The 19,467-nt window shown below is 41.0% G+C and overlaps 2 protein-coding genes across 3 annotated transcripts in view; both read right to left on the reverse strand.

Annotated features, from left to right (window-relative positions):
- schip1 (schwannomin interacting protein 1) overlaps positions 1 to 7,191 on the reverse strand; it is a 187,647-nt gene extending 180,456 nt beyond the window's left edge. Inside the window, exon 1 of the mRNA XM_026330347.2 lies at positions 7,101 to 7,191. Within this exon, the coding sequence (XP_026186132.2) occupies positions 7,101 to 7,190 (90 nt within the window). The 5' untranslated portion in view covers position 7,191. The remainder of the gene's footprint in view (positions 1 to 7,100) is intronic.
- Positions 7,192 to 9,115: 1,924 nt separating this feature from the next.
- Positions 9,116 to 19,136, reverse strand: mfsd1 (major facilitator superfamily domain containing 1). Of its 2 annotated transcripts, XM_026298585.1 has the most exons (18): positions 18,771 to 19,136; positions 18,453 to 18,626; positions 18,232 to 18,284; positions 17,781 to 17,893; positions 17,618 to 17,660; positions 17,404 to 17,471; positions 17,167 to 17,275; positions 16,947 to 17,049; positions 16,393 to 16,491; positions 15,931 to 16,042; positions 14,879 to 14,935; positions 14,614 to 14,770; positions 13,527 to 13,624; positions 13,280 to 13,392; positions 13,080 to 13,127; positions 12,848 to 12,914; positions 9,828 to 9,933; positions 9,116 to 9,586 (listed from the first exon to the last, which is right to left on the reverse strand). In XM_026298585.1, exons 2-18 carry the CDS (start codon positions 18,619 to 18,621, stop codon positions 9,527 to 9,529), a joined length of 1,575 nt encoding a protein of 524 aa, XP_026154370.1. In that variant the 5' UTR covers positions 18,622 to 18,626; positions 18,771 to 19,136; the 3' UTR covers positions 9,116 to 9,526. The 2 variants fall into 2 exon arrangements, with proteins under 2 accessions (XP_026154370.1, XP_026154371.1); XM_026298586.1 differs by lacking the exons at positions 9,116 to 9,586; positions 9,828 to 9,933; positions 18,771 to 19,136 and adding an exon at positions 10,149 to 11,760 and having other exon boundaries at positions 18,453 to 18,754.
- Between the last annotated feature and the right edge of the window lie 331 nt (positions 19,137 to 19,467).

Consider the following 19,467-nt stretch of genomic DNA (forward strand, 5'->3'; position numbering starts at 1 on the left):
TATCTGTTTATTAACCTTAAGAGTGGCAACATGCCCGGGTCTATTAACATAGACATAAATAATCATAAACACAGAGTGGTTGGGAAAAACAACTGCTATACAATTGCTGATGCATAACAACATGTGCGTGCTCTGCAGATGCCAACCAGCCAGACACCGGCTGCAGGCCAGGGGGTGAGGCTCGTCTCAGGCAGCTCTGGGGCCACTGCCATGAAGCTCAATGGGACTGAGCAGATGGATGTGCTTCAAAAACAACACAACAGCTCCACTTGATTTCTAGTATTCACTCATCTCTGTGCAAGCTGTGCGTATAGTGGATTTATTCAGGTTTGTGTTTGTGTGTGACTACATCAAGGCTGTAACTACTGCAAGGGTGTAAGAGTGCATTCACCCCAACACTCTGGTGTAATGGAAGATTACCAACATGACTCTGAAAAGTGCTTTAGTGTCCTACAGCTCATTGTTTTGGTTTTGCAGGCTGCAACTTCAACACTGTTTTAGATCAGCATCTTTGTTCTTATCAATCTCAGCAGGCAGTTGTTTAAGCTGTTTTTATCAAATAAATTCCACATTAATGCTAATGTTAATGCTGCAAGTCTGCTAGACGTCCCAATAAGTTACTGTTTCCTAACCAGGTAGCCATATCAACTTGTGAAGTTTTATGTCAGTGTCCCTAGGTGGCAAAAAGTATAAATAAATTTATAAAGGATTAAGCATCAAATTTCTTTTTACAAGTGAACACCTAGATATATGAACATAAGAAGCAAGCATCTTAACTTTGTTGGAGTGGTATTCCCCAACAGCTCCTATCCACCTAAACTCCAATTTAAACATCATCATACAAAGTGGCTCTGACATCTGATTGATGACTGATTAATTTATATGATTTAGACATATGAGCGTGTCAATATTTTCAATTGATACCTTTATTAATTTACGATCTTAGAGAGTGCCCTTTATCGCACTGTCTGACATTTAATTCATGCAAACAAAATGCTACACTCTGGGAATCATAATTAGTGCCACAATATACCAATGAGCCAAAACATTATGACCACTTACAAATGAAGTGATTAATGTTGATTATCTTGTAACAGCAGTTCGTTCTACAGTCTGCGATACATTACACACTGTGTGGGTTCCATAAACATATATATACTTAGATGCTGCATCTGGGCTTCTGAGATGTGTTTTGCTCCCATACTGCCTAGGGCACTGTGGCTGTTCTGGCCAGTTCGATTAGCAGTAAACACCAGACCTTTGTGCTGCTTTCGGATGGTTCCAGACCATCTAAGTCATTTCTTGATGCTTTTCAGTTGTACACAGCTATAGGATTGGTTAATCAGATTGTGTAATACTGTATATAAGCATGGGGGTGAGAGGTGTATACACTGTATATAAATATTATTTGAATTAAAGTTAAATAAAAAAGTAAATAAGCAGAATATTTTAACAAGAAATGTAATTAAATATTATTGCAAACAATGCATTGGAAATTTAGAGTTATATATTAGAGATATATTTTTATGCATTGTTGATTTCCAAAATTTGATAAAATTCTATGGGCAGCATTTTTGCAATACTATAAGAACAAATTATTGGACTTTTTTATAATTACATTACAATGATAAACCAAGTATACCTTAATCTTGAATAGTTTAGAAATGTTAGTGTTATAATCTACAAAGGAAAGAATTTTTAGAATAAAAAAACAATGAAATCAATTATCCTACAATATAAATTTGTAAACATTTGTAATAAACTAAACTCCCGGAAAATTGGTTGCAAATTCAGTTTGTTATGATATTAACTGAAGAAAGACCTCCTGCCTTCATGCTTTAGGAGGCAGGACATTTCCAACCAACATGGCAGCTGCAGTGACGTCTTGCTGCAATAGACAGCAGTGGCTCATGTGTAATGTAAGTGTATAAATCTATGAGTGGTTTCTTGCAGTTATCATGTCGGGTACGAGAGACGTGGGAAGGTGTAAAGACTTGAGCAACTTTGACAAATCCATATTGTTACGGCAAGATGAAGAGATCAGAGCACCTCAGAAACAGCAGGACTCATGATGTGCTGCTGGTCAGCAGTGGTTCAAGGAGTGACAAACACAATCTGTCAGGCTGTGGAACAGAGGGGATATGCTGCAGCAAGTCTGATTTGCAGTGGCTCTACCTCACAACTTACAGAACTTAAAGGATCCAACATCTTGGTGCCAGCAGGCTGGAGCTGTTTTGCTGACACTCGAAGGACCAACAGTCTATTTGTCGGAGGTGATCGTAATGTTTTGGCTCAGCAGCATACGAGTCCCGCCTAGTGTAGTTGTATGCAGCTATAAGATTATATTGCGTATGTTTCAGTAGATGTAATCCATTCTTGGCATATTAGTTGAACAGTTCTTAATGTTCTTGTTTCTCCACTCAGTGAAGCCAGTACGGATTAAGTGCTCAGGACACCAGGCAAAAGGCCAAAAGGGGGTTTAAAATATGACTGTATCAACAAGTGTTGTATTGTATTAACTGCAGACACAGCTATTCAAATGAAAATAAGAATCCCTGACAAATGACAAACCTGGCATTTAATGTGGGAATGAACATAAATAAATATATTATTAAAACAAAGACATGCATTTTACATGCTGACATATAGCCTATATTTGTCTAGTTTATAAGCACAAGGATATGTCCTGATGATATAATGATTCATTGTCTAATTCACTAATTAACACCACATGAATGAACAGTAAGAGCAATAATACTATGATTAAATTGACTGTCACACTAAAAGTTTTGCTATTGAAATGTTTCTATCCCTACGGGTTTTGCTGCAGTTCCTTAACATATCTTATGTCTGTCATTTTTTGCAGCTGCAGTCATTGTTTACTCATGTTTTATAGTTACTGTATCCTGTGTGTTTACAACAAACCATGACATCGTATGTCTCTGTACTAGAAAAACAAGGCAGCAATATTATTGCAGCTGGAGATGGGAGAATGCAATAGTTTACAATCTTTTGAATCAATAGCTGAATACTTGGTTGCATAAAAACAGGGATATTAACAGAAGCATCCTCTGCTGGGCATGTAAACAGCTTAATCACATTATTTTCAATATAAAACCATGCGTGATCAATAATCTGCAAGGCTACTGAAGCTGAACGTAGACAGTAATAAGCATAATGTCACTGAAAAATGAGAGAAGGAAGGAAAAGAGGAAGGAAGGGGACAGAAAACACCAACACATGGAAGAAAGTCTCCTGCCCTTTAACTGATGAGTTATTAAAATCATAATGTCTCAGAGTCCTAGTTCTATCACAAAGATCGATGACAAGCATAGCCCAGATGTCCACGCTAAAGCACACACATGCACACACAGAAACAAAAGCTTCTTCCCCGATGTGTGAGAGATAGTCAGGTCTTCGTACCCTTCGGTGTAGTGAGGTCTCTAACTGAAATAAACTCTCACACACTTACAAAGGGAGCAAACATACCTGCATGCACACACAGTGACACCCACATGTCTGATCTCAGAGGATGTTGATTGCAGTGTGGTGGTGTGTTGAAATGTCCGCATCAGATTATTGGATGTTCGGCAGCTCGACCTGGTGATCAGCCCGAGGAAACATCCAATCAGGAGAAAAGCTGTACCAGTGGAGTTGATCGGAAATCAATTCACATGCACAGCGCATTCAAAGAGTAATATGGAAATCAGCATTTACTATTTTGCCTGAGTCCCTAAAGGCAAACAGCCTGCTCAGAGATGTAGGTGTCACTAATGTGTTCTTGTGATTGCATGATTTGAATGATTTGAAATGGGTTTTTTTCCCCTTATCGTTATGGGGTACAACAAGTACTTTCTACTGAGGGAAATGGATGTGTTCATGTAATTTTACTCAAGCCTTTAAATCCTATTTGAGGAAAAGAAACTGAAAAAAAAGACACTCAGGCGTAAATTGAAGAATAAAAATAAACTTTTACTGACTGAAACTGCAGTAAGAAAGCACTTTCATACTGTTCAGATAACAGTGAGTAGAAACCCATATACATTCACACAATACCCAGGATGCTGCAGGTACACAGCAATCAATACCAGGCCAGAACAGATGGTGTAAACTGACCTATAAAACACAGATAAGGAACAGCAACACCCAGGAGGCCTATAGGATGCACAAATACAGTTCATTTCATAGATCTATTTTAAATAATTAAGAAGTTTATCAAATACAGGGAGAACCATATTTATGACTAAAGTATTGGCTCTCCCAGAAGGTCCATTTAAATCATTTACCAACAGTCCTTAACCAAAAAGTGCTCAATTTGCATTGATGTCAAAACAGAGAAAAGCATCACGTTTGAAAAGCTGCGACAAGCTTGTGCTTGACGTTTCTGCTTGAAAAACAATGACTGATCTATCTTCAAGTCACTGTTGATTAGTTTTATGCTGATTTTGACAAACTGATTAATCACTTCAGCAGTAATACACACAGAGTACATACAGTATAAATCTCCAGCCCTGTATGCATTGAGGCGATGGTTCTGCAGTGAATAATGTTGAACATTAAAATAGGCTGGAAAGAGGGAAACTGAGATGTTCAGTGAGGGATGTGAGGGGGTATCAATAAAGAAGAGGAGGCTGCAAAATTATTTGAAAATGGAAGAAGAAGAAGACATCCTGAGAAGTGTGGGGGTGAGAGGTGACGAGCGGAGATGAAGGAGGTGTGAGAGGGAGAAAATGATCACACAATCGATCAAAATGCAAAATGGAGCGCTTGGGACTACTCCCCCTGATACTACCAGCCGGGAGAGAGCTGTGCTGCTTAACAAGCACTGAGAGAGGGAAGCAGAGCATGTTCACACACATGCACACTCAAACACACTCACATGCCCATCGTGGGTTGTGAGGGCTTCTTTTGGTGATCAAAGACTGAGCTCACTTATTTAGACTAAATCAGCCTTCCAAGACGTAGTAATGGGATGTGACTGGAGTGACTTTGAAATTGGCAGGAGTGTTTGTGTGTTATGTGTGGCCAAGCATGTGTGCACCCATGCATGCATCTTGGTGTGCATTGTGGAGGACTTATGGTGCATTTTAATAAAAGATGTATTTTATTTTCTCTGTGGCATTGAACCAGAGCATCCACACACACACACACACACACACACACACACACACACACAGATGATATACATTTCTCCATCATATGACCATGGCGGGCTGAGAGACTATCTGTCAGTGTAGAGGACCATCCTGCTCCTGTGCGGGTTATTACGACTCAATTGTGAAAGAGTTTGAATGAGATGCTACAAACAGCACTCCACGCTGCTCTATTCCACTGGGGGAGAGACATTAATACACTTCTGAAATACGACACCCTCTCCCAGCACCACACTCACAACCACGTACATCCTTCTATACATTACAGAATGCCATGTCCATGTCTGACCCCCACAGTTTGTGTTGGTGAACTGAAGTTGGCCTCCCCTATCCCATGTTGGACTTCTGCTCCCCTTAAGCACAAACATATTTCATTACGAAGGTGGCCAACTGGGAGATTTTTACTGCATGTTCATTGAATTAGGAGCAACACATGCATGATATCGCTGAATGATTTCAGAATCTCAGCTGCAAATGCTGTGACACCTGTCCTGCATACATTTTCCCACTCAATGTGTACAACCCCCACCCCTCACCCACACACCCACTCCCCCCACCCGATGCTGTTTAAATAAGCTCTGTGTAAAATTGTTAACAACATGGGCCTGTGGCCATAAAATTTAGCTGTCCCATTGATTATGGGGTAAAAGCTGGATAGATTAATGTGTTTCTCAGGGGGTTCACGCCTCGGCAATGAATCTGAATCACTCAGAGACACAGCAAGTGGAGCAGCCTCCATATCCAATAACTTGCATTTCTATCCTCACTCATATTTCACACGCCAATTACTGGTTAGTCCTTCAGCGAGGTTCTTTGTGTCCTCCTTGGCAGTCTTACATGAACCTCCTCTAACACGATGTCTCGCAAAGTTAAGCAGGATATGAATTTGGATATTTCATTTTTGGAAAGTGATAATGAAATCCGTCTGTCTGGTTGTGCAGTGGAAAAGGGCTGGAACAAATCTGGAGATTAGAAAGTTTAGAGGAACAAGCAATGAATAAAAGTCTGTGTATTTTGTGTGTGATTGTGTGTGTGTGTGTGTGTGTGTGTGTGTGTGTTGTGGGGTTGCACCATCATAATATATTGCAGAGTAGGTCGAAAGCTGTGATGGAACAGTGCTTTCAGAGCTCATGCGCTCAATATCCCCTGCTGCCGATAATGCGCAACACTACATCACTGGCATTAAATATTCAGAAGCTCAGTACAACCAGGTGAACTTGTGCACCTATGCTCGGCCATGCTCACACTACACACTTCTACTGAAGATGATTCAAGCAAAACAGACTTCCAATTACATTACCAAGCCACCTGCAACAACTGCCTCCCCCCGATCAGCTGTCTGAGTTTCAAAGCAGGTATATTATACCTAAACATGCAGCTCTGGACTCAGCTTGAGGAGAAGAGCGAGTTGAAGTATGAAGTCATTTATAGAGGGAGGTACAATGTGTAGTATTAATCAGACCTTTTCAGCTGCTCTCACGACAAAAAAATAAAAAATATTTTAGTGGCCTTGAGCAGACATGAAAAAAAGCAATTTCCCAAACCCAATTGAATTCAGCCAATTGTGCTGTTTGAATGGGAGCAGAGGTTGCAGCACACAGAGGCAGGAACGGTACAGTTGGTTTCACTGTCCGTGGTGCTGATACTCCTCTGTTCCCCAGCTGCAGCTGGAAAGCCTTGAGGAACTGTTGCCTAAACTGTTACTTTTTATTGTCACATGTTTTTTTGTGTGTAAATGAATGTATTTTACTGCTCCAAAAAACCAAAATACAGAAAAATAGATGAAAGTCAATTACATCATTGCTGAAATGCTCCCTTACCCAAAGAGAAGATGCCATCATCTACTAGCAGTATTTTCTCAGAGAGCTAGAGGAAGGTGTCCAACCCTGTGTACAGCAACCACATATACTCTGACAGAGTGTGTTTCTTCTCTTCAACAGCTCTTACCTGGTTATTAATGCACAGAGCAAGGTGTTTCCTCTCCCGAGCCACAGCCAGACTCCCGCTGCGCAGCCTCGCCTCCTCTCCCTGGTACATGTTTCTGGAAGGACACCACTTAAGTTAACACACACACACACACACACACACACATAAAAAACTCTCAGAATATAAAATCAGCGTTTAGCTTTAAAACCCCTCGGCGTGTGAACAGCCTGTACTCTTCCCTGTCCAGCTGCGGAGGGGGATCGTTACGCAGGAATTTATCACTCATGAGTGTGTGTCGAAGCAGACCGCGCCAGAGCTTCTCGCTTGATCCTAAATAAGACGCTGTTGCCTCAACATTTCCGACCGCGATGGGTCGGTGGACGTGGCACTGACCTGTACAAGCCGTTTCTCAGCATGACGGGCTCTCGCTCTCCGCGGTCAGGCAGAGATGAAGTGAACACTTTGAGTCGGGAGCAGCCGGAGAGAGACCAGACTTGGAAAATTCTCGCAGCCAATGAGATGCCGAGCGTGTGCGCGTTTTTTTTTTTTTTTTTTTAACACACACACACTGAGCTCTCTGAGCGCGTGTTGACAATGCCATTGAATTTGGTGATTGGCTTTAGTAACAGCATTAATGATCTGTACGGGTTATCTCAGGCTTTAATGTGAGGATTTTGAAACATATTTACCCATGGCCTTGATATGGTGCTGTAGTGGTTTACCCAGGTGTGGGCTGGGAACCAAAGGGACGCACATGAACAAACACCTGCATTTGGTATTTTTAACCAATCACACATGATCCTTTGCAGTTAGATGAGCTACAGACAGGTGAGGTGAACTGTTGCATCTGCAATATTAGGTAGCCCTAATAGGGATTTAAGTTCATCCAAGTTGACCTTGTTTCTCTATTGAATGGAGGAGTTTGGGATCTGTCCAGTGAGCTACTACTACCAAAGGATCCTTCTACCAGTGTCCTACAGCCTCGTGTTTGTGCTGGCCCTGAGTTTAAACGGTGCCCTGTTGTGGTGCGTCTGTTGGAGCAGCACGGTGATCTACATGACCAACCTCGCGGTGGCAGATCTGCTCTACGTGCTGGCCTTGCCCCCTCTCGTCATCACTAACGCCATGGGAGACCTGTGACCCTTTGTTAACATCATCTGCAAAGCCGCCAGTTTTTTTATTTTTTTTAGTCAGCCTTCACTGTAGCATGATGTTTCTGGGCTGCGTCAGCGTGCACCGTTTCGTGGGAATGTGCTTCCCCATTTCTTCCGTGCGTCTCAGGACCAACAAAACTCGTCCTCTTTGCGTCAGGCTCGGTTTGGGTCCTGGCCACTGCGGAGATTTTACCGACACTGGTTTTTGCGCACACGGGTGTGATGAGTGTGATGTATGCTTTGAAATGACCAACCCGCAGCAATTTAACGTTCACTTCCCCTATGGACTGTTTTTGGTCACAGTGGGCTTTCTGCTCCCCTTCCTCATCGTGATCACCTGTTACTGCCTTTATTGCAAGGCAGCGGGCGGCATCTCCACTGGCAGGACAGCACGTATGCGTAACACATGCGCGCACACTTTATTTGCTGTGTGCCTCATGTTTGTGGTATGTTTTGTGCCGTATCACGTTACTCGAAACATCTACCTGTTTGTGAGAGTCTACTTGCCCGGAGACTGTCATGTGATGAATGCGGTCATGATCGCCTATGAAGTCTGGAAACCGGCAGTCAGTTTCAACTGCTGCGCAAATTCTCTCCTCTATATCTCTGGCTCCGGTCGGTACCGCGAGAAGCTCCGGGCCTGGCTGCGTAGGAGGAAAACGCGAGTGCAGCCCAATATATGTCCGGTAGATATAAGGAGCACAAACCGGTTCGGAAAGTAGAGAGAGTCCATCAGAGTCTACATTGACTTTAACTATGAGTCGCTGGGCAGTAAGAACACAAGAACTGTGCCAACAGTCTACAAGTTTTGTTAATGAGTTGTTTTATTATTTCAAATATATATATATAAAAAAAAAAAAAAAATCTTTCACACTGTTAACAGGTCACAAAGTTCCCTGGACTTGCAGCTGAAAATAGTGACACCACTAAGGCCACTATTAAAAAGCAAAACCGGTAGAAAATGATTTGAAGGAACTGAACTGCCAGAGAGCACCATGAAGTATCAGTCCAACTTTATATGATGTAATATTCTGGAAAAATAAATCTATTATGAGGTTTCTATAAACTAGCACAGCATCTCATGTGTAGGGCAGATAGAAAATAACTGAAGGTAGATTCAAAAACAACCTCTGCGGTGATAATAAAAGATACCATACCTGACTAAATACCCAGAACAGCAGTTAATGAGGTGAAAAGTATCTTGTGATCAAAGGGACACTTTGTAAGCTTCCTCCTTTTTTTAGTGCAAACTTGACTGGAGCCATAGAGGAGCAGACAGCTGAATGAGGGACATCATTTCAAAACACTCCTGTGGGCAAGTGATGACAGATGGGTAGAGTAGTGGTCTGGGAGCTGTGAGTAGAGAGGACAAGACAGATTCAGTGGAGAGGGCAAAAAAAAGACCACAGTTGTAATAAAAGTGTTACTCGTGTTTAAGGCCTTGCAGTAAAACCAATCCTCCTGGCCTGCTATTAAAGAAAAAAATGAATAAATGTATTGCCAGTGTCAAGATCAGAGTCAGAATTAATTCATAAATGGATTTTGTGTCAACTGCATAATCTTAAGGGGTGTGTGTGTGTGCGTGCGTGCATACCTGTGCACCCAGTCTGGAGAGGTACCGGTTGCGTAAGCCAAAAGCAGACATGGGTGCTAGTCTAGCAAGCTCACCCTCTGTCAGATTACTGCGTTGCCTTTTACTCCTGCAGGAATAATCATCTTTATCATCTCAGCCTACAACCAACACTAACATGAGCACAATTATGTAAACATTACCAGCTGGATTAATCACCCACAAGTCTGTTGGTAAAAGCTGGAAGGTGTGTGTGTGTGTGTGTGTGTGTGTGTTGGGGGATGGAGGGGACAACAACTGGAGAAAAAAAAACAAAAAAAACAAACAGTAACAGAGAATTCCAAAGCTTTTAGAATGTCGTGTTTAATGTAATGCATACGTGATTGTTCCATGAACAATGTGGTATCAGATTCAAGTTCTACAAAAAAAAGACCTAACTGGATTTTTGAAATGGCTTTCTTTCAAATATCATATTTGATTGTTTAATTGATATTCAGTAATCTCTAAATCTTTTAATATCTTCAAATTAGTCAGTTAACACTTGGTATTATAGTACACGTATTCTCAGTTAAACAAATACTGCACTGGAGTTACAGCGTGTTTTTGACTAGACAGTTTTTTTTGTTTTTAATCTGCAACCAAAACATTTTAACATTAGCTGCTGATCATCTTAGTACGTGGGCTGACCGCTTCGTTATGAATTTGACTGGGAGCCAATTTCCCAACTGAGGTAGTGAATGATAATCCTCCTGATCACAATACACGCAGACAAATCTTTTTCCACATCACTGGAATGATGAGAGTTAAGCAAAGTGCATGAATATTCTGTCGTGAGCAACACTTTGGGGGCTGTGCATACAGCAAGTTAATTACCTGAGCTTGATCAATGAGCAAATTACTTCTACAAAACATGATTTATACATGGAACTGATTTGCTAAAAAGGTCGCGTTAATAAAACAGTCGGTAAAAGATGAAAATATGAATGCCATTACGCAGGTAAATGCAATCAAAAGTGTGCCCTTCTCTTTTTCTTATCATACACTAATGTACTATTTGATGATGCATCAGAAAATAAATCTTTATGAACCCCCGAAACCAGCAAAGAGCAGATAAAAGAATTAAGGAAATTAAAAAAAAAAAAAAAAAAAAAAAAAGGCAATAAAGATTTGAACACTAAAGAGCTATGCTCTTGATAGGATTATCCACCATAAAAGGTCAATGATGCATGTGATTAAAATTGTACATGAACCTAATCTCCCTAAGGAGGGTCCAGTAGGGAAGATTTTGTTTGGCAGTTAAGAACGCTGAGAAAACACAAACACATTTGTACACAAATAAGCAGCTGAGCTGTCTGCAGTACACCAAATAACAGAGCCCTGCTGGAAACAAAATAAACATACAAAACATTTAAAAACACCCACAAAGGTACTTCTACATAAACATAAAACAACAGAATCAGAACATAGGAACTCTATATTATGAGATCCAATGTACTGTAATAAAAATCAAGCTCAATTTATCAACTATATATAATAGGCACCATTTCCACAGGATATCACTCTCACCTTCTGCCCGAACTAGTCAGACATTTGAATGTCGTAAAACACTTGAAGCACCTTAATTTCTGTAACTGATGAAGCTTCAGGTCAAAGTTTGACAAACAGGAGTCAGAGGACAGTTTATATTGGTAGAAATAACGTCAGTATGAGAAGTCAGAGAGTTGACTATGGAGTCCAAACTGATTTATGATTTGTGAATTCAGCTACTGAATAAGGTGTTACATAAGTCAGAGCCAGACAGTCAGTTCTGGTGGGAAGAGCCACAGATGACAGCACTGGGCGGAGTCAGAAGCGCAGTCCCGCCCCATGGCAGTGGATTGACAGCTCTGAGGGGGGGGACAGTGCAGCCTGCTGGCTCTGAAGCCCAGGACCCTGTGTGTTCCCTCATCATCATCATCTGGAAAACATCAATTACAACATGGCCAGGATAATATTACTCAGATAATAAAAGACATATCTACCTCTATCTCTATGTATCTACCTCTATCTCTATGTGTATAGATAGATATAGATATAGATATATATATATATATATACACACGTGTGTGTGTGTGTGTGTGTGTGTATACAGTAGTTTACACAGATGAAATTAACAGAAAGAGAAACCTCTATTATGACCAATTTTATGCCCAAAATGAGAACAGAAAGTAATCATGACCAAGAAGTCTTGCAGTTTCTTTTTATGTTACAAAGACAAAATAAATGAACTACAAATGGTGTGCTATTGTCATGTGCCAGCCACTATACCCTACATGAATTTGAAAGCTAGTAAATTTAGTCAGCTGATACAAGAACTGTTGCTCTCAGCATGTAACAGTTCCTTAACTAGCCTTTTCTCTATTTTCATCAATATTAAAGGCTGGTTTGGGTGTTTCCTTTCATTTTGATTTGGATTATTGAGACATAAATAAATAAATAAATAAAGCCACTTTCCCAGTGATACACATGAGGTACACACTGTACTGTACCTTGTTGCCAGCAAGGCCGCGAGCAGCTCTGCTGTAACAACCACTCATCCCTTCACATCTCTGAAGCTTGTAAACTTAAAACAAGGAGCTGTAGTTGTGCAGTAAAAGGAAGCATAATTCTGCAACTCTGCATGCAAGTCATGTAGTTGAGAGTGTGCAATATGGGATCAAAGAACAAATCCATAAAAGCATCACTTGGGAGTGACTGTGAGGAAAACATGGACACTGACTGTAACTATCTCGCTGAAAAATCTTAAGCCTCTTAAATAATTTATTTTTACTTCACTGAACACCCAGACTACAATGGAATAGAAAATCTAAGTAGATTTGGATTAAACTGACTGCAGCAGGTTCAGTTAGGATGAAAGTACAGTAAATTAGGGGGAGGAGTTCTTGCAAGCAATCCTGTGCTACTTGATTACTGTGTATGTAAGTGGGCTGTTTGTTGTGTGTCTGATTATCAAGAGAGTGGGTGGAAAAGCAGTGATGAAGGGTGACGGGTCAAAAAGTACTCACTCTGCGTCTGAAGTGGCTACTTTCTGGAGTCTGGCTCTGGCTGAGGGTGACAGGTTCAAATCTCCTCCTAGCAAAAGATAAGGAGATGGACAGATTAAGGAGCCAATGAGTCTGGTGAGCGAGTAAAGAGATGTCACATTGGAAAAACAAATCTGAAACAATATGTGGACAGGTGGGGAAAAAAAGAGTGAGAGAAGAGATTCAGTGAGAATTCAGTCTGTAGTTCTCTTACCTCTGAGATAATCCACAAAGTATAGCACTATCAGCGCCATCAGTGCAACTGCAAGAAAGAAGGGCAAAACACTGGAAAATCCCTGATAATGTCCCTTAAAAGTCTAACAGGAGCTTAAAAGACTATAAGCTCATGAACCCCCCCCCCCCCCCCTTCCCCCTCCCCCTCCCCACACACACATACACAGACGAAATACTGACTGCAAATGCAGATGCAGAAAAACACTTCCAACACCAGGTATCCTCTGCTGTCTAGGATGGCTCCTGCTGCCATAGAAATGAGAGCAAGTCCTAGGTTCTGGATAGACTGCATGCTGGTAGACAGAGGCAGAAAACAAACATCAGTGTCAATGGGGGGGGGGAGTAGAAAGCTATAATTATTGTGGATGGCCTTAGCAAGCAGAATATGCATGCTAGAAGCCATAACTAGGTCGTTAAGAGTACGTACAAGCCATAGGCCGTCCCCAGCTGGTGCTCAGGCACCACAAAGGCCACCATGGGCCACAGCGCACAGGCCAGTAAGGAGTAGGAGACACCCAGCAGGGACTGGAAAACAAGCAAGCAAACATATGTTCTCACATTACTTTTTACGCTTCAAGGCTCTCCACAGAATTCTGTGGTAATATATAATATCAACAAAGTTCGTGTGTTGTATGAGAGGCATTTAACATCCTGCTGTGGCTTGTGAGCTTCTATGAGTATCTTAGATAAAACCAATAACATTAAACAACATTGCCAATATTGGGAAGAAGGTGAAGCGATGTGTCCTTCTCCTCTCAGTAAATCTACTTCACTCCAAACTTTCTTTCAACTGCAGACTTTATGAGCTGCACTGTGAAGTCTGCAGTATAGCTCTTTCTTCTGGGCAGCATTTTCACTTGTTTTACCCTAGAAGTTATAGTTTAGCGTGAACATAAGCATTTTTACTGTTTCGGTGGTATAATGTTATCTTCAACTGAGTCAAGAGTGCCATCTAACACTAGTGACGCCTTGACACATATAAGTCGCACTGCAAAAAATTATGATTTATAATCCAGGAAATACAGCATTTTATTTCATAAATTGTTAATTACTTATTGATTGCCAAAATGACTGACTACCCATTAAAACATTACAAAAAAAAAAATCTATAATTTGAAGGCATGTTTTGATTGGCTTTAAGCAGATGTACTGTATGTTCAATCACACATTCAACCCCTACTGTTATCCAGTGATCCAGGTATTAAACATAGGTGCAATCAGTGATTTACTTTCTTTACATGCAAACCACAGCACCCCTGCCAACTAAGGCTGGAGGTGCACTGCACATTGAAACAGAGCTTTGCAATTACAAGTAGGGAAAAAAAAAACTCAGCAATAACATTAAATTCACTATCTGTATCTAAAAGCAGTGACTTTCCCATCAATCTTGTTCATAGTAATTTAGAAACTCATTTGCTGACAGTATGCTTCATTCACTCAGCTCTTCTTACAACTGTGTATAAATGTACAAGATCATTGGCATGTACTGCAAAAGGTTGCCAGGTTGGCATTACCATGGCAATCCATGGGTTCCAGAAGGTAAAGGCCAGCATCATGTGAGCGGCGAGCGTGGTGATCACAGCGATTATTACCCAAATCACATTCCTCCCTGTCTTATCGACCAAAAAGCCCAGGACTGGAGATGCAGGTGCTGAGATGATGTACACAATACTGGGAAAGACAGGGGACAGCATAAAGGCTGTATGCTGGAGACATACGTAGTGAACAAAAATTCTTTAAAGAACGATGAACATTTCTCAGCTATCAAATTCAAGATACCTGTTGACAGCTCTGGCTTCAGCTGGCGAAAAGTTGAATTTTTCAATGAAGAACACTCTTTAAGAAAAAAATAAAAGAAGACAAGATGATGGGCTCAAATTTCAGAAGACTGTTTAGCCTTTATTCTCATGTGACTGTAAGTGGAGGAAAAATCAAGTTGACCCCTGCAGCCAGTACCTCCCAGCCTTCCATACACTGTTTTCTGCCCCATTTGCATAACAACAATTTGCTCTGTAAGCACTGACTGTGGAGAATTATGTCAGTTGCTAAGTGATTTGAGAGTGCCTTTCAGTGTGGGAAATGCAGATTATGATAGTTTCAATTGGTTTCTTGCAGTGCAAACCCATTTGTCAAACCTCCTTCCATTTCTGACTACCCCTGGCTTCCTTTGTGGCTTGTTGACAACTGCATTGTGAGGTTGCACTGCTGAATCTTTCCTTAGACAGACACAGGCATTGTACTAATTTACCAGAGGTTCTTTATTTAATTCACTGTGTGCAACCCAACCACATTACTGTTTAGGAGGTGACTTCTATTCTTTCTTCACTCAAGTGATGATCATGACATTGTTTTTAATCAGGCACAAGATCAAATAGGCAGCTCCTGTATTTCAGCAATCCAAGTGTTAAAACTCCTCTGATATGTGATTATAAAGTGAACTGCACTACATTATACAAGAGAGGTGTTCCCATGATTTAGACTACCCTCACTGATAGAAAGATAGACAAATTAAAAGAGACATGTCAGTATAATGCAAAACCGTTACACAGCAGCACCAACTACATCATCCAAACACATCATACAGTTGAATTAACACTTCTCTAAAATGGTTTCAGCGACATCAATAAAAAAAACCTGAACATTATGACTTTTATGAAGTGAGGATTCACTGCAGGACTGTTATATTAGAGTGCATTAGTTTTAGCTTGGACCTAATAAACTGTCAACTGAGTTTATGCTGACTATTTAATGAGAAAGAGGAGTAGTGCTGTCTCTCTTAAGGCAATGTTCTCACTGCATTACTTAAGAGATGGCACCAATGCAATACTCACTGCCCCAGTCCAATAAAGGGGAAAATGGCGACATAGTAGCCCACACAAACGATGAAGATGAGCCACAGGGGGAAGGGGAAATCTTTCACGTCCGTCAGCTTGATCACTTCACCTGATGTGAGAGATTAACACACAGGCAGGTCAGCTTGAGAGTATTATTTGCTTCCAGCAACTGAACTGAAGTCTGACAAAAGAAGCTAAGTTCTAAATGAAAACGTCACAAACAGAGCACACAGTAAAGTGAACTGTGTCCTATCATGAGAAAGAAACCACAATGCTACAGAGAAAGTGCCAAAGTCAATGAACTGCCAAGACAGAATGTTAATCTTTGGCAGGTAAGAACAAATACCCAATGTGGTCTTCGACTCTGTTGGGATCCATATCGACCGTGCAAAGCAGTGTAATAGTTATTGACATCTGTGGGTCAAAGAGGAAGAACAAATCTATCTTAGAATACATCACCTGTTTTGCCTTGTTCCTTGGAAAGGATCTTCTCTGCTCTTTTATCAAGGAATCCCAAGACCAAAGCGCAGATTAACGAAAAGAAGCAGGTTACAGAAGCTAAGGAAATAATTTAAACAATATGGAGGAGAAAAAAAAAAAAAAGAGTAAGCAAATATAATATATTTTCACTTTCATTTTGGTGATAACATTATCAAAAAGTTCAAACTGGGATAACTGCTGAATGATTTATTGTTCATTTAAATACATCTCAAATGGTCAGACAGACTATAAAACACAACTGCAAGTTGTGCAAAAGTGGCAGCACTTTCAGCATAACTAAGAAGTAGCTAGAGAAAATTTCAAGAACTGACATGACTCTTGTGAATCATGCATAGCAGCAAGCAGAAGTTTCAGTTCTTTATACCACTTCTGCCTCTACTGTTATCTGAGATCACCAGTTAACACAGAAAGGATCTAGTATCTCTGTCAGGCAGAGAGAAAAAAAATACATGCAACATGAGTTTTAAAGTTTAACACTTGCCAATTTCAAGTCACAAGTGTATACTGTTTACCTATCATGAGTGATACACCTAGCGTGGTATGTCCAGGAGAGCCGACAAGGTCTGCGACCTTGCTGTACACCCAGCCCATGACGTTCATGTTCACTGTGCTGCCCTTGAGATATGTGGAGAGGAAAGTGAACAGAGCTGAGGCACAAATTCACCCTGTTACTGACATTTATTTTGTATAGTATGATCATTCACCATGGCGTTCTGTTGGCAGTGCACTTACTACTCGAGCCATGCTCAACTGAAGGCCAAACACCAGATTGAGCGCCTTTCCTTTGAACCAGCTGACTGCATATGTGTTCTGGGCAACAGCCAAGGACTCTCCTCCAATACTACCCAGGAAAAAAAAAAAGAAAGAAAGAAAGAAAGTCTGAAATTTACTAGGATAAATTTTGGACATTATAAAAAGAAAAGTATAGTGTGTGTGCGCCAACACGACAAAGTGATGTTTTTTTTTTACCCAAATATAAAACGCCCAAATTCCATCAGCCAGAAATGATTTACCAAAGCTCCAGCAGCAAATATGATCTGTGTAGAGGTGGAAAGGTTAAAACACAACTAAATGTTACTGATATCTATCTTAGAAGATACAAAAACAGAATCTTTTTGGTTATTAAACCCCTCTTATTCATAGAATTACATTTCACATATTCGATATTTGAGAGCAAACCCACCTGTCCGACACAGACAAAAAGGGAAAAGATGATGGTTCCCACCCTATAAAAACACAGTGAAACATAATACTGGTCAAAATCTCTTTTACTTTCACTTTTACTGTAGGTAATAAACACACACTGAACTCATAATATACTGCATGGGACTATTTAGTTTTTGTACCTGATTCCAAAGACCCTGTCAATCAGGAATCCCCCAAAGAAGCACAGAACCACATTGGGCCAGGAGTACCAGGCATAGAGCTGCATGAATCTTGCAGTGTTCAGGTTCAGATCCTGGTACAGGCAGCCAGAAAAGAAAACCATCAGATTCTTGTTGGTGACTTCAGCTGCTTTGGTGTTAAGTTTCACAACTACAATCTCCAGAGTAAAGCAAGTGGACTAAACTGATCTGCTGGCACCGCATGGGAGCAGGTTAATTTGACTTCTACTTGGATCATCATACAGATTTTAATCTGTGCATAGATGTGTCCCTGGATGCACGAGGCTAATCTCTCTTCTGTGTAAAAATCTTTAATGAGAAACTGTCTCAGCTTGAGCTACATGTGAGTTGTTGCGTTCAGGGTAGCCTATAATAAAGCCATGTAAAGCGTTTCATTAACAGAGGTAATCACCTGGAGGAGTTCAGTTTGGAGTGCAGCCGGGTTGTCATAACAGAAATAGCTTCCTGGAAAAAAAAAGTTAACTATATTAATGGATCTAAGGCTATAATGATGCGTTTCTTTAACACTAAAACCAAATGTAATCCAAAACGTGGACGACTGTGTTTAAGTTAAACCTCCACAAAAACCGACCAGGACCGTTAAGGGGAAAAACGGGGATTTTCACTGCTCACCGAATCCCAGGAAGCACATCAGAACCAGAACCACCATTCGGTGTAGCAGGTGACTGGGGTCGCAGATGGCCAGCATCGGTCTGCCGGGTCCCTTGGCGGTCTGACCACCACCAAGGGACCTGTCATCCTCGTCTCCCAAAAGCCCCTGTCGCTCCTCAGACCCCGCCATGTTCGCTTGTTGGGAGATGGGAAGGGAAAAGTTTACGGCGGTGAGGAAGACATATGCGGTCGATCACATGACCCGCCCGGCATATCATGTGGCTCGATGCTGCATTCACGGTAGTGACTATAAAGTGGGAGAACTGCAGAAACACTTACCGGGAAGTGTGATATCATTTCAGTTCCACTAGATAAGCAGCATAAATGATCTTTATTTGTTGTGTTTCGTTCAATAAAATCATACATAAACACGACATGCACAGCTCCTGTAGAGTTAGCTTATTAATTAATGCCAGTGGGGCATTTATGGCCACCCTGTCAATAATTTAACATTTCTGTAGTTCTTTTCACCAAGTGGGAAATTTCGTTGGCTGCCCGGAAGTCAGACTGACATGTAAGTCCTAACATTTTCCCACAGTGCTGCCCGTAACTAGGGTTTAAATATGACGGGAGCTTGGCTTTACTTAGCTTAGCTTCTTAGCTTGAAGCCAGTCGGCTCTGTGCTGGCGCGTGCCTGCCGAGAAGTTCAAGCGCTCGGCGGGAGCGCGCACAGCGGAAGCCTCAGCTATGGGATGGTTCAATTATTGACATTTCATTTCACAGGCAGTGATGACAGACGGTTAGAAACATGGCAAGAACGCAGAAGGGTTCAAGTGCATCGTTAGACTGTAGGCAGCACCAGGAAAAACAAGGATCTATACAGATTTATCATCATAGGAGGTTTACAAGATAAAATAGCTTAATCTCCTAATTCAAATTAAAGCTATGGAAGTTTTTTTTTGGCCTCTTCATTCAATTTGCATCTCATTTTACAATTGGTAATTTAATATGTAAGTTGGCAGTTCAGTATTCAGTT

This window comes from Mastacembelus armatus, chromosome 13 (assembly GCF_900324485.2).
Source record: "Mastacembelus armatus chromosome 13, fMasArm1.2, whole genome shotgun sequence".
NCBI lineage: Eukaryota > Metazoa > Chordata > Actinopteri > Synbranchiformes > Mastacembelidae > Mastacembelus > Mastacembelus armatus.